Raw genomic sequence first — 13,161 nt, 5'->3', positions numbered from 1 at the left:
ATTAGCAAAGCCGCACAATTTAACGGTGTCGGTTCCGGTCACCTCTTTCAAAATAAAAACCGCAACCATAATCTACATACAATTCATATATTCCATCTAAGTGGTCCTTATCCATATGTTCAGTGTTTAATTTTTTTTACCTTAAATCATTCGTGTTTATAAATAAATATTTTAAATAAGTGACCTAATTTAACAGTAGAATAAATTATTTTCACAACAAAACTGTCACTTCCGGTATTAAACTGATTCTAGCTTGTTATTTTGACAAAACTGATAAATGTTTAGACAGTGTTTCCGGTCTGTCTTTATTCCGTTTTTCTGCAGGACTTTGTGTAATATTGTAATATATAACCTGAGTAATATTGTAATATATAACCTAATATAGCGTTAAAGGGTTCAGTGTTGTAAAAATACTGAACCACTCATTTCTTTTTTGATGGATTATTATTTAATGCTATCTATCTATCTATCTATCTATCTATCTATCTATCTATCTATCTATCTATCTATCTATCTATCTATCTACCAAAACGGACACACTCCTTATTTAACTCACCAAAACTGATCTATTATGCATCAGATAATAAATCAGATCAGAACAAAAAATCTGATCAGATTTTTTGTTCTTTTAAGTTGATTGACCAACAGTGATTCTTGTATCAGAACATCTATTTGTGTTTTTATGGTGAAAGCTTTAACTAAATTATAAACCACAAAAATATTGATGATAAATAATATTTGAGTTTAACAGAGTTATGGAGTTGAGGTGAAAACAATGGAAAGTAGAACATTCAATTATAGAAAAGTTAATGAAAATAAAATCTTCAAAATAAAACAAAAGCTTTAAGAGACTGACTTGAGACTTGAGTGATTTCCTTTTGAAATTTATTGAGCATATTGGATACAGAACAGTACATTTTATTAAAACACAAAACGCCAACAATGCCCGACAGTGACAATATTCACCAACGTGTTAATATCAACACTGCCAGAGCTTCATATACAAGAGAACTTTAATAAACTCACTATAGATTTAATACATTTATAATCATAGAGCTTATCTTTGTTAAGGTTAGTAGAGTTATCTATAGTTAACCTGTGAAACAGATGATGCTACATGGACACTGTTTTATCAAATATATTCTGCATAAATTACATATAATCCACATGTAGTGTCTTTTCTAACACAGCAGATGAACATTTCCATGGTGACGGTCGCCTGCTGTGTCCCAGCTACAAACATACACTGTCTCTAAGAATACAATACAATACAATTCAAGTGTAATAGGTGGTGATGCATGCATAAAAACAGCAGTGGTTGTCTTCAGATACATAAATTATACCACTTAAAAGCCATTTCAGTACATATGGCTGCAGTGTAACCAGCAGTGCAGAGTTTATACACAACTAAAGAAGCAGCAGGGTCAGAGGGGAAAGAGAAGAGGCAGCAACACTTGGAATACGTTTTACCTACAGCTCTATAAATGATACATAAATGACACAAATACAAATAAATACTGTAAAATGGCTAGAAGCATCTTCGCAGGTTAAGCTCACCTGTGAAGCATTGAAATCATAAACCAATGAAGTGTTTCATGCAACCGGTCCAATACTTGAGGTAGAGGCTGGCAGAGAGACAGGTTTATGATTTAAGGCATGTTAGGATATTTTTTGTGATTAAAGTGGTGATTCAACGTGAACATCAGTGTTTTCTAGATATAGAGGAGTTAAAACAATAAGATGTAATTCCCCCCATTAGGGTAAATAAAGTCTTTTCGAATTTTAAGGTATTTTTAAAAATATGCATGCAACTGTCCTGAAAAAACTATTAAATATAGTGTAAATTACAGAATCATTAAAGGAACCAATCAAGACTACCAATCCTCATAAAGTTGTGTCACATCTGGACCAGATTTAGCAGATATTTCCTCCTGTTGTTCAGAGTCTGGGATTCAGATCTCTACTACTTTAAAATACAGTTAATTTTATAATCCCCAAGTAGTATTTTATCTTCTAAAATGTCATATTTTTCTCCAGAATTCAACTGTTTGAAAGATGCTATAGAAATTTACCAAAAAATCCCAATAGGAACCCACCCTGTTAGCCTTAGACTCTGTCAAACCTGAGACCTGCTGAAAGCTTGAGATTGTCAAGTAAAAAATTAACCTGTTTAATTGATGCACTTCAACCACAATCCAGAGTCTAAAAATCATGCTTCATGTAATTTGCAATGGTTTGTGTTTCATTTTCAGAAGTGCTCTGAGGACAGCATGTTTTCAGTGCAATTACTGGTTCGCTTTAAGCAAATCTCTCCTAAGTAATCATGCTTGAAAATTAAACAACTGAAGTGCAGAAAACACAAAAAACATAAGCATAACAAACTTTATCTTAGTTTATATATTACCTGTTATTTTTAAATAGTTTATGCTCTTTAAAAAACTAAAATGTGTAAAAATATCATTGTCAGACTGTCAGAAACAGGTTATGAAAAATATTAATGTAATGGTGTTAGCAGTTAACGTCATGCTAAGATGCACTTGAGGTTTGGCAGCAAGGCAGCGGACACTGGCAGTGTCAGAGATGTTGGAGGTAAACACAGAGGGAGGCATGGCATGAAAGCACAAACAGCAGGCAGAAGATGTACAAAAATCATTTTTTTAAAATTAGCTACACGTTGAGTATGTTTAATCTATCAGGGAAACATTTCTAAAATTAATAAGATGCATTAAATCTATCAGTATTACAGTAAGTAGTGTGAGACTGAAGACAATAAAGCCTGCATATTTGGATGGGGGGAAAAAAAATATATATATATATATATATATATATATATATATATATATATATATATAGTAAGACACACAGTAACTATATATATAGTAAGACACACAGTAACAATATTTATGTGAAATTAAAGCAGTAAAACAATTATGCGCAAAAGTTTGAGTTACCTTTCATTTCTGTGGGTTTTATTTCCAGACAAACGGACTCTAACATTCATTTTCAGTCCAATAACTAAAAGTTTTTCATTTTTTTGGCTACTTAATTCTGAACAATAAATCATCCAGGGGTTATTAGCAAATAATTTGTTTTAGTCATTTTGAACATTGCACCATTTTGTTAAACAAATAAAGTTTTTTTTAGTGCATAAGTGAAAAAATTAAAATAAAAACAACAATTTGACAGCCTTAAACGTATGAAAACATTATTTAAAAACACAAAATAAAGCTAATTATGCTGCTAGAAACAGCTTGAAAGACCACAAAAAGGTCTGGCACCTTGGAAACAAGATATGAAGAAGTGAAAGGTACTTCAAAACTTTTGCTATAACTGTGATACCAGGAGTCTAAATATTTAACTCAGATAATGAACAACATCAATAACAAGCCAACGGAGGGAAACAGTGACACAGAGGGTCAAAGGTGAGGAAGCAGACGATACGATGGAGGGAATCAAGACAGACGGAGAACAGATATATCAAGAAGCTCATTGGTCTGATTCCCTTCAGCCTGTTCGAGAAGTCACCTGGAAGAAAACAACAGGTTAAAAGCCTGTTAGACCTCCTTGGATCCACAGTAACACAGAAGAAGAAGCTTCCAGGTGAGTGGGTTACCTGAGAGATGTTGACTCCGGTCAGCTTCTCCACGGCTTCAGGGAGGCGGGTCATGATCTCCAGAACCTCCCCTGACAGCTTGGCTGCACCCACCTCTCCTCCTCCACTGGACACCATGGTCACTTTGTTGGCTTCACACAGAGGCCTGCTGATCTCTTCTGCCATCTGGTGGAGAGGAGAAGTCACAACATTTTAAAATAAAACTTTTAAACAGTTTCTAAGCTTATCAAAGTTCCAACATGCAAAATAAAAATGGGAAGAAATTAGTGACCCTGAATAGCAGTTTAGAAGTAGTTTTTTTTTTTATCTCTCTGAATATGCTTTTCTATAATAATTTTCTTATTTAAATGATAAAAAGAGCATCTTAAAAAAACACAAATTCACATGTGACCTGAACTGCAATTAAATTTAGGTAAAAATAACAGAATAAGTGTCAACACGTCTCTCACCAGAGGCAGTTTCTCCAGCAGCATGTCCACCATGGCTCCATCCTTGTACTCCCTGAAGGCTTCGGCCTTCTTCGCCATCTGCTCCGCCTCAGCGCGACCTTTGGCCTCCACCGCAAACGCCTCAGCCTCACCTTTAACCTGGACAGGTCAACATGAAAGGCTTACTGGTACAGAAGTTAACAGAAAACATGATTAACATATAGATTAGGAAGAAAAACCAGTCAAACAATTTATTTGTACAAAACATATTCATTGCTGTGTTTCAACTCATCTTCATCTATTTCTGAAAGCTGAAAGACACTTTGCAGATTTCAGAAATATATTTTATTGGACAAACCAAACAAAGGCTCTAAAACTGGGATTTGGTTTTCCAGGTGGAGCCTCAGGTTTTATAAGTTTACTTGGAAAGGAAAGAGGGAGGCAGTGGATATTTATCTGATGAGAATCTGCACCTTCACAGCTCGATTTCCCCGTTCCTGTCTAGACTGACTCACCCTGATAGACTCAGCTTCAGCCTCTGCCTCCATGATCATCTTCATTCTGCAGAGACAATGAAAGAAACAGTCAGAGAGGCTAATTCAGACTAGGGATGGACATTTACCATATTATTTATCATTTATTGTCATAAATTTTATATAATGATAATAATTTTAATTTATTGTGACAGTTAATAGAGTGTCAGAGTAAAACTCCATCGTACCGCTGCGCCTCAGCCAGTTTCTCCAGGCGGTACCGCTCGGCCTCGGCCGGTTTCTTCACCTTGGCCTCCAGCTCCTTCTCCCTGCGGGTGATCTCCTGCTCCTGCAGCATGATCTGCTGAGCGCGCTCCACCACCTGGACCTGCATCTTCTCCTCCTCAATGCGCTGCTTCGTCTTTGCAACCTGGGAACCAGAAAAACAACGTCAGTCCGTCCGTACGCAGTGAACCATACCACCGGTTTCAATGTGACACACATCAGCTGCGTACCTGCAGCTGAAAAGCCATCTCTGACTCCGCCTTCTTGGTGTTGACTTCCATGTCGTAGGCCGCCTTCTTCAGCTCGTAGTCGCGTTGGGCCTTCGCCATGTCGATCTCGTTCCTGTACTGAGCCGAGATTTTCTCCTGCATAGCGTGGGCTTCCTGAGGAGAGGAGCAGAAATGAGGAGTCAGAATTAGGGATGAAACGGATTAATCATGATGAATTGATTATTGAGACAACTGTCAGCTAGTTTAGTAATCAATTAATTGTTAACTGGAGTGTAAAGGCTTTTAAAAAAAGGCCATTTGCAGGCATGATGGACGGGGTTTCCAGATGTATGACACGTCTGACCCTGATCACTGCGTCTCTCTTGTTCAGAGCCTCTCCGATGCGAGCGTCCTTCTGGACCTGGGCGGTTCGAGCTTTTCCCAGCGAGTGCAGATAATCCTGAGGACCAACAGCAGCGGAGAAAACACTGATTACATCTGGACTTCCCCTGATTCATCCTTTTCTGTATGGAACTGTAGTTAGAAACCTGATCATCGTGGACATCCTTGAGAGTGTAGCTGACCACGCTGATCCCCATGTTGACCAGATCGGAGGAGGCCACCTTAAAAACCTGCTCTGAGAACTTCTTCCTGTCCTTGTAGATCTCCTAAAAACAGCAGATCATAGAAGCATCCTTTACAGAGTGACATCAGCATCAGAAAAGCTAAAATGAAAGCCAGAATCTCTTAAGACAGGGTGAGGGTTTCCATACCTCTACAGTCAGGTGGGCGATGATGGCCCGCTGGTGTCCCTCCAGCGTCTCCAGGGCGATGTGAGCGATTTCAGCCTCAGACTTCCCCATGAACATCTGGCAGGCTGCAGCCAGCATCTGCTTGTTCTGGCCCTGGATCTTCATCTGCAGGGAACAGAGGCATATTTATCACTGCAGGAGGAGAATCTCCTGACCAGGTGGTTAGCAGACCAGGACCACAGGGGACTGTTCTCTGACCACTCAGTTTCACTCTGTACACCTCAAACTTCAGATTAAGTGGAGTTGCTGGACCACTTTGTGTTATGGAGGCAACAATAATCTTATACGTGAACTAAATAAAGGAGATTATGATAGATTTCAAGAGAAACAGGATTTGGTCAAACACCACTTCCAATTTCAAATCTAACTTTTAAAAACTTTTTAGGCACAAGTGGCCTCAGAAAAAGTAGTTGGCTGTAACATTCAGATGGAAACAATAATCCACCATTATCACTGCTATAAATAAACAACATTAAATATATATGAAAATGCTTTGACAAAAGTCTCATATCACAAACCCTTCTACTAGATACAAATACATTAAACTCTTTAAAGCATTTAAATTACCTTTCCAGTGATTCACAGAAGCTACCTTTAAGTAAGATTTTTATTTTTGTTTAACCAGAGTAAAACAACATGGAGCTGTTTGAAGCTAACAGACTGACCTGAGCGATGCCGGTAACAGAGATGGGAACCCCATGGCGGGTGTAGACCTTATCGCTCTTCACATTCAGAGTCAGAGTGTTCAGAGAAATCCTGCAGAGCAGACAGAGGCGTAGAGGAGAAATGGTTCTAATGGAGCCCATTAATGGGGTTTATTTCCGGCTTGTTTCTGTCAGACGATGCTACAAACACTGAGCAGCAGGAAGTGAAAACCAGCTGCTACTCTGAAAATTTAAATTGATTCTTATGGTTCTACGGACTGAGATTAATGGACAGGAGCTGAATGTCAACTGGTAGACGCGAGTAGTGTCTGCTTACATCCTAATTTAAAAAGCACTGAAAATAACAGTTAAAATAGAGAATAATTTATGTATAATGGTATAAATAAAAATAAAACATGAACTAAATAAAGTACAACTTAAAATAAAGAATTTGTCTTTTTGATTTTGTTTAGCAAAAATAAATGTTTATTTTGTTTCTTTGTTTTTTTTTTACAAAAATTAAAGTTGCAGTAATAATGCTAAGTTGTTTCTTTACCTCTGTATCTGTTGAATGCACGGGAAGACAAACACTCGGCCTCCAGCGATCATCACCGGAGGAGAACGACAGAAACCTGAGAGGAAAAGACCAGACAGAGCAATCATTACAGATCAGACATGGACATATATGTAACTACAGGTCTATGTCATCCACACATTTTATTTCTTATGTATCAGGTTCTCTGATATTTGTACTTTAACAAAGAAGTGGCTTCACAAAGCTTTTTATTCAATTACAACAAATAAACAATAAAACATTTCCCTGACAAGACCCATAAACAATTGAATTTCTAGTACAAGTAGTGGCTATCCATGCAGAGACAGATGGGCTTGTTACCTGACACCACCATGGCTTCGTTGGGACCACAGGTGTAGAACATGTTTGTTGATCCTGTTTTTGACTAAAAAACAAATGTAATAAAGCTGATTGAATTAAAAATGATCAAAATGAACATGCCTTTCTTTAAATGTGTCAAAACTAAAGCTAATATTATAACGTCAGATGAAAATGTAAATTTGTTTTTGCTTATACATTTGTTCAATAAAGGCTTCAGAAATGATTTCCAGATCATGCTGTCTGAGAAGCATCTTGCAGGGAGGAGCTGTAGTGGGAGGCAGAACAGACCAACAGGGGGCAAATCTAATTTACGCAAATGTTGCGCAGTAAAAGCAGAAAGAAACGCAAAAGGAATAAAAAATGCTCCTCACATTACAGCCCCAGACTAATACAGAGCAAAAATGTTACCATTTTGATCAATTTCTAAACGTAAGATGCAGGTAACACGCTGTTTATCCGCTAACTCCTTCTTTTTTCCTCCATTTGTATGTTTACAACTAATAAATGATTCAAGTATGAACAAAGACCTACCGCTTGGAGAAAAAACGCTGTTATTTAGGTGCAGAAGAGTTAAACCGGTCAGTAAATGTGACTTTGATCTGGTTGGAATCGATGTATTTTAATCGCAGTAAATATTTACTCCAGTTAAAGCCGATGATGATGGAGTGAGTCAGTGATGACTGCAGCTCAGCGTCTTTAGCACACCCAGCCATCCGGCTGCGCGCGTCCGCCATCTAGTGGCCTGGTGGGGAACTAACTACAACGTACAAGAATGAGTTTTCTCAAACAATTTTACATCACATAAATTTGATTTGTTTTACTAATATTCTATTTTTTTTAGCAGAAAATTTCTTAGTTATGTGGTAGTAATGGATAAAAATTACAATAATATTGTTTTCTAGTAAAATTGGCATATATCTGCAGATAATAATGTGTTATTTTTTCATAAAAATCTCAACATTCAGTCTGCGTTTCTTTTTAATATGTACAGCTGAATATTTTTCCCATGGATCTCAGAAAAAAAACTTCAGCTTTTAGGGTTATGGATAGGGTTAGGGTCAGTGTGCATCCAGCAGGATATCCATGGACATGATCTGAATGAATCTGCTCTCAGCTTTACTTGGAGCTGCTGGCATGCCTCACTTCCTGTTAAACTCCAGAATCAGCTGTAGGGTGAAGATGTCCCGTAAATAACTGGATCCTTCAGGACACAGATATGCACTGTCAGCATGGAGAATGCACTGGTCCCACTCAGAACCACATTTTAGCAGATCGGTTTCAGAACCTTTAGAAACTGGATTCTGTTCTGATATGGTGGCTGATGGACTTTATACCAGTGAGACTTTTTCCCAGTCCTTTCTTCTCTTTTCTTTGTTTTCTCCACTAATGACAGTCAAAGCCATGTCAGAGGACACCTCATTAGAAACTTGGAATCATGCAGCTTCCAGGAACACATGCTACTCGTGTTGTCCTGCCCACCTACCTGTCCCACCTCCATCACAGGGAAGGTTCCACCTCCTTCCAAGAAGCAGATCAATTGAGAGTCTGTTATTCAGATGTTCTTCTTCAACTCTTTGGACAGTTTGAACAAACTGTGAGTTTGCTTTGCTTCCTGCTTAAACTTTGTCTTCAGGAACTTTGTTTCTCTGATGTTTGGAGAACATGTTCATTTGTGGATCATTCTAAAATTTGCTTCTGTTCCTTTAAGAACAAAGGTTTGGTTGGTAAATGAAGAGAATCATTAAAAAATAACCAAAGAGATGGTGGAAGGTGAGGATGAAGAGCAGAGGAGGAACAGCAGAGAGGCACTGATGAAGATCACACTGAACTTCCTGAGGAGGATGAAGCAGGAGAATCTGGCTGACTGTCTGCAGAGCAGTAAGAGGATTTCTACAAAGATTTAACCTGATGGATAAATCAGACATTTACTGATGTCTGAAGAGATAGAATCACATTTATTTAAATAGTATTAAGTTTTTTTCTTTCTTTCCTGATTTAACTTTTTGTGTTAATTTAGATCACCTTGCTGTAGTTTGTCAAGATGAACTTAAATCTGGTCTGCAGAAAAAAGCGGATTAGATCTGCTGTTCTTGTGAGTCATACTCATTCTGCGCATGTGGCCGGTAATGGCTTTGTGTGACACGCACATGATGCGCGTTAAAGATGTGGTTGTGTTCTTGTGGGTTAGGTCCAGTAGTCTGATAGTATCCTACAGGCACACTTGACTGTGACAGCCACAATCAGAACGGCTCTTGCCCATTTACAGTTCCTCAGGCCGTAGCCTTCTTTAAGCACAGTAGATTGTATGTTGTTCTGTTTTTGTTCATTTATTTAATAAACTGTAGAGGATGAAGCTTCTGATCAGGAATGATCATTTCCTTTGTTCCTCAACCACATCAACCAGAAAGGAACCAAAACTGCAACATCACCAGTACAGGAGCAGAAGTGTCTCTTTGTTTCTATTGCAGTTTGATCTCATCACATTCAAATAGAAACCAGTCCAGTTCTACTGTGATTCTGTTGGGTCTCATTCTGTTGTTATTTCTCTTCAACTCTTTGGACCATTTGAACAACTTGTAAGTTTGCTTTTTTTTTCCCTATTTGAACTTTGTCTTCAGAAGCTTTCCTGTTTGTCTGTGCTCTGATGTTTAGAGAACGTTCACTTCTGATTTCAGCACAAAGATTTATTTCCACAGTTTGAAGACCAATGGATTGGATTATTGGTGACCTGAAATCAAGCAACATGATGCTGAGCTAATGTTGCTTTTTCTCCTAGGAACAAACTGCTTCATGTCTTTTATTTGCTAGAATCAAATTCTGTTCTCCACCATTAATATGAGACTCAACAGCTTCCTGCTGCTTCCTGTGAACTGATCTTTGAAAAAACCCAAAACGCATTGCTCTTAAAATGTGTTTGATTTATCAGATTATTAAATTTCTCAGCTTTGATGGAATAGATAATTCATTTCTAGAGTTGATGATTGTGAAATACATATCTCCTGTTTACTCAGAGTGAATCAGTGACTGGAAATGTTGCTCCATAACTCCATCTAGTGGTCTGATAGTAGAAGCACAGGGGCTGATGGCAGGTTCGTCCAGCTTCATCCAGACTGAACAGAAGCAGCTCAGCATGGCATCAGTGTGTTCTTCCAAACACCAAGTTAATGTTACAGAAGCAGCTGAGGGACACCAGCTTGTTGGTTAGTGATGAATGATGTGTGTTTCCTCTGCAGGTGAAGGCAGGTGTGTGTGAGCTGATGTGAATTCAGCAGCATGGATCAGTGTGAGGACAGAGAGGAGGGAGACCTTCCCTCTAAAACCACTCTGTGTGGGGAAGATGAGAGCCAGAGCAAAGGTCAAAGGTGAGATCACTAGCTCTAGCTGTCCACAGCCCTTTTCACACAGCATTCACACACTATCAGACCAAAACAGATGAAGCTGCTGGTGCTTCTTCCAGACTGAACAGAAGCAGCTCAGCATAGTATCGCTGTGTTCTTCCAAACACCATATAAATGTTGCAGAAGCAGTTGAATGACACCAGCCTGTTGGTTAGACCTCTGTGTTCCAGCAGGACACATCTGGAAAAACTCGCCAACTTCCAACACATTTCCTGGATCTTGATGACCAACATGAGTTCACCATTATTCTTCCTATAAAGAAGGATTACTCTTCTGACTCTCAAAATTTTATTTTACTTTTAATCATACCAAAAATTAATTTTAAAGTAAAACTCAGCAGAATGGGTTTTAATAGTTTTTTCTGTCAGGTTTTATTATGAACCAGAACCCAGCTGTGTGTCCTTTAAGAGCAGCTGTTCCAAGGATTCCCCTCTTCTATTTAAATCTTGTGGATCTCCACCATCACAGAGGTGAGTTGTATCTTATTACTGTATCTGTGTAAATCGAGCCAGTCTGAAATGTTCTTATTTCAGCGTGCTTAATGTGAGCTCAGCTCTTTTTCTCACATTTCTATTTTCATACGTATCTGCTATCGGCCAAATGATTTGAAACATATTGGCATGTCAGTTATCTGTCAATAATCCAATAATGTGCATCCCTAATAAGTATATAGTTACAATACTAATATGACCATTTTTATTCTTAGATGACCAATATGTTACAACACAATATACATAACCTAGAAGTTAAACTATAACATAAAATCTCAGCTTTGGCCGATCTTCATGTCTGTCATCATCAGCCACAGAATGAAAATCTTTTCTCTATGTTTTTTATCTTTGTGCTTAGCATTGGTACTGGATTTTATGTGGATGTTCAGATGAACTATAATTTTTCAAATCTTCTCTGTAAAAAGTTATAAAATTTAATGTAGACTCTGGGAGAGTGGAGCTCAGATGATAGTCACATGAGAATTTGTAAATCTACCAACTGTGGCAAACAAGGCAAGATTATTATTGATGTTCTTGTTAATAATTTCAGCAAAAAAATAATTGTCTTGAAAGTTTTAGTGTTGAATGATAGCATTGCTATCATTCACACTTTGCTCTAGTGATCCTAGAGCAAAGTTTTGCACCATTTTTGCTCAGCATTTCGACATGACTTCACATTTCTTACTAGTTGATTCCATTAAAGTGGAAGCAATCTCCATGGAAACATCCTCAAAGTGTCTTCACTTTGACTCCAAGTGAAGACACAAACTTCACTTTAATGGAATCAAGAATGTCTGAAATTTTATAATGAAAGTTATCTACCAACTCTACAGAGTTACAGGATAGAAATGAGGTGAAAGAGTTAACTTGATAAAGTTTCAGCTGTGTTGCCCTTGAAAACATATTTTGTAATAACATTTATTTGGTTAAAAGATGCTCCAGCATCAGTTCTGAGGAGAGTGTGGGCATTTTGAAGTCCCATTTCAAAACCTACTTTTAAAAATGTCTACTGGGTGATTCTGACGTAACTGGTCTTCAATTTTTAACTTCACCTTCTTCTTTTAAACTTTGTAATGAGTTCACTTGGTGTGTTGTTTTTCTGCTTTAAGAATTTTACTGTGAAACTCTTGGTGATTTGCTTTCTGAAAAATGCTGGATAATTTTCCTGGTTCCTCCCCAGTGTGGACCAGCAGAGCTCAGAAGTTCCCAGTGGTCGGTCTGCCCAGCAGCATCAAACACATCTGGACTTCATATTTATGGTCTGAACATGAACAACTGCTTTTCCATGAGTTCTGTTCACAGTCATCTCTCGGCTGCACTTTGTAGACCAGAGGACTGTCAGTCTGTTCAACATGAATCTGATGTTTGGCTCCATGATTTCAATCTGATGTTTCCTTCATAATATTATTCTGTTCCAGCTGCTGGAGGACAACATTGTCACTTTTGTGAAGAATGAGCTGAAGAAGGTCCAGAAGGTTCTGAGTCCAGATTACCCAGAATGCTCAGAGAGTCAGAGAGAGGATGATGAGGTGGTGGAAGGTGAGGATGAAGAGCAGAGGACGAGCAGCAGAGAGGCACTGATGAAGATCACACTGAACTTCCTGAGGAGGATGAAGCAGGAGGAGCTGGCTGACCGTCTGCAGAGCAGTAAGAGGATTTCTACAAAGATTTAACCTGATGGATAAATCAGACATTTACTGATGTCTGAAGAGATAGAATCACATTTATTCAAATAATCTACATAAGAGTATTTTGTTCCCTTCCTGATTTTTGTTTTTGTGTCATTAGCACTTCCTCCACCAGTTTATCAACAAAAACATAGATTTGATTTGAAGAAAAAGTTCCAGTGTGTGTTTGAGGGAATCGCTAAAGCAGGAAGTCCAACCCTTCTGAACCAGATCTACACAGAGCTC

The 13,161-nt window shown here is 38.1% G+C and overlaps 2 protein-coding genes across 2 annotated transcripts in view; one reads left to right on the top strand and one right to left on the bottom strand.

Annotated features, from left to right (window-relative positions):
* Window positions 1-3,347: 3,347 nt before the first annotated feature.
* On the bottom strand, window positions 3,348-8,073 carry flot1a (flotillin 1a). The gene is made up of 13 exons (XM_007564282.2): window positions 7,891-8,073; window positions 7,360-7,423; window positions 7,021-7,096; window positions 6,486-6,576; window positions 5,782-5,925; window positions 5,557-5,676; window positions 5,373-5,468; window positions 5,030-5,182; window positions 4,763-4,944; window positions 4,557-4,602; window positions 4,063-4,200; window positions 3,614-3,778; window positions 3,348-3,525 (listed from the first exon to the last, which is right to left on the bottom strand). Exons 2-13 carry the CDS (start codon window positions 7,400-7,402, stop codon window positions 3,505-3,507), a joined length of 1,275 nt encoding a protein of 424 aa, XP_007564344.1. The 5' UTR covers window positions 7,403-7,423; window positions 7,891-8,073; the 3' UTR covers window positions 3,348-3,504.
* A 1,785-nt stretch (window positions 8,074-9,858) lies between these two features.
* LOC103146381 (NACHT, LRR and PYD domains-containing protein 14-like) overlaps window positions 9,859-13,161 on the top strand; it is an 8,960-nt gene continuing 5,657 nt past the window's right edge. The window contains exons 1-5 of the mRNA XM_016677560.1: window positions 9,859-9,935; window positions 10,593-10,721; window positions 11,126-11,227; window positions 12,429-12,507; window positions 12,667-12,895. Of these exons, the coding sequence (XP_016533046.1) occupies window positions 10,633-10,721; window positions 11,126-11,227; window positions 12,429-12,507; window positions 12,667-12,895 (499 nt within the window). The 5' untranslated portion in view covers window positions 9,859-9,935; window positions 10,593-10,632. The remainder of the gene's footprint in view (window positions 9,936-10,592; window positions 10,722-11,125; window positions 11,228-12,428; window positions 12,508-12,666; window positions 12,896-13,161) is intronic.

Source organism: Poecilia formosa, unplaced genomic scaffold (assembly GCF_000485575.1).
Source record: "Poecilia formosa unplaced genomic scaffold, Poecilia_formosa-5.1.2 Scaffold158, whole genome shotgun sequence".
Lineage (NCBI taxonomy): Eukaryota > Metazoa > Chordata > Actinopteri > Cyprinodontiformes > Poeciliidae > Poecilia > Poecilia formosa.
The sequence above is the reverse complement of the archived record's forward strand: the minus strand, read 5'-3'. Positions and strand labels throughout refer to the sequence as shown.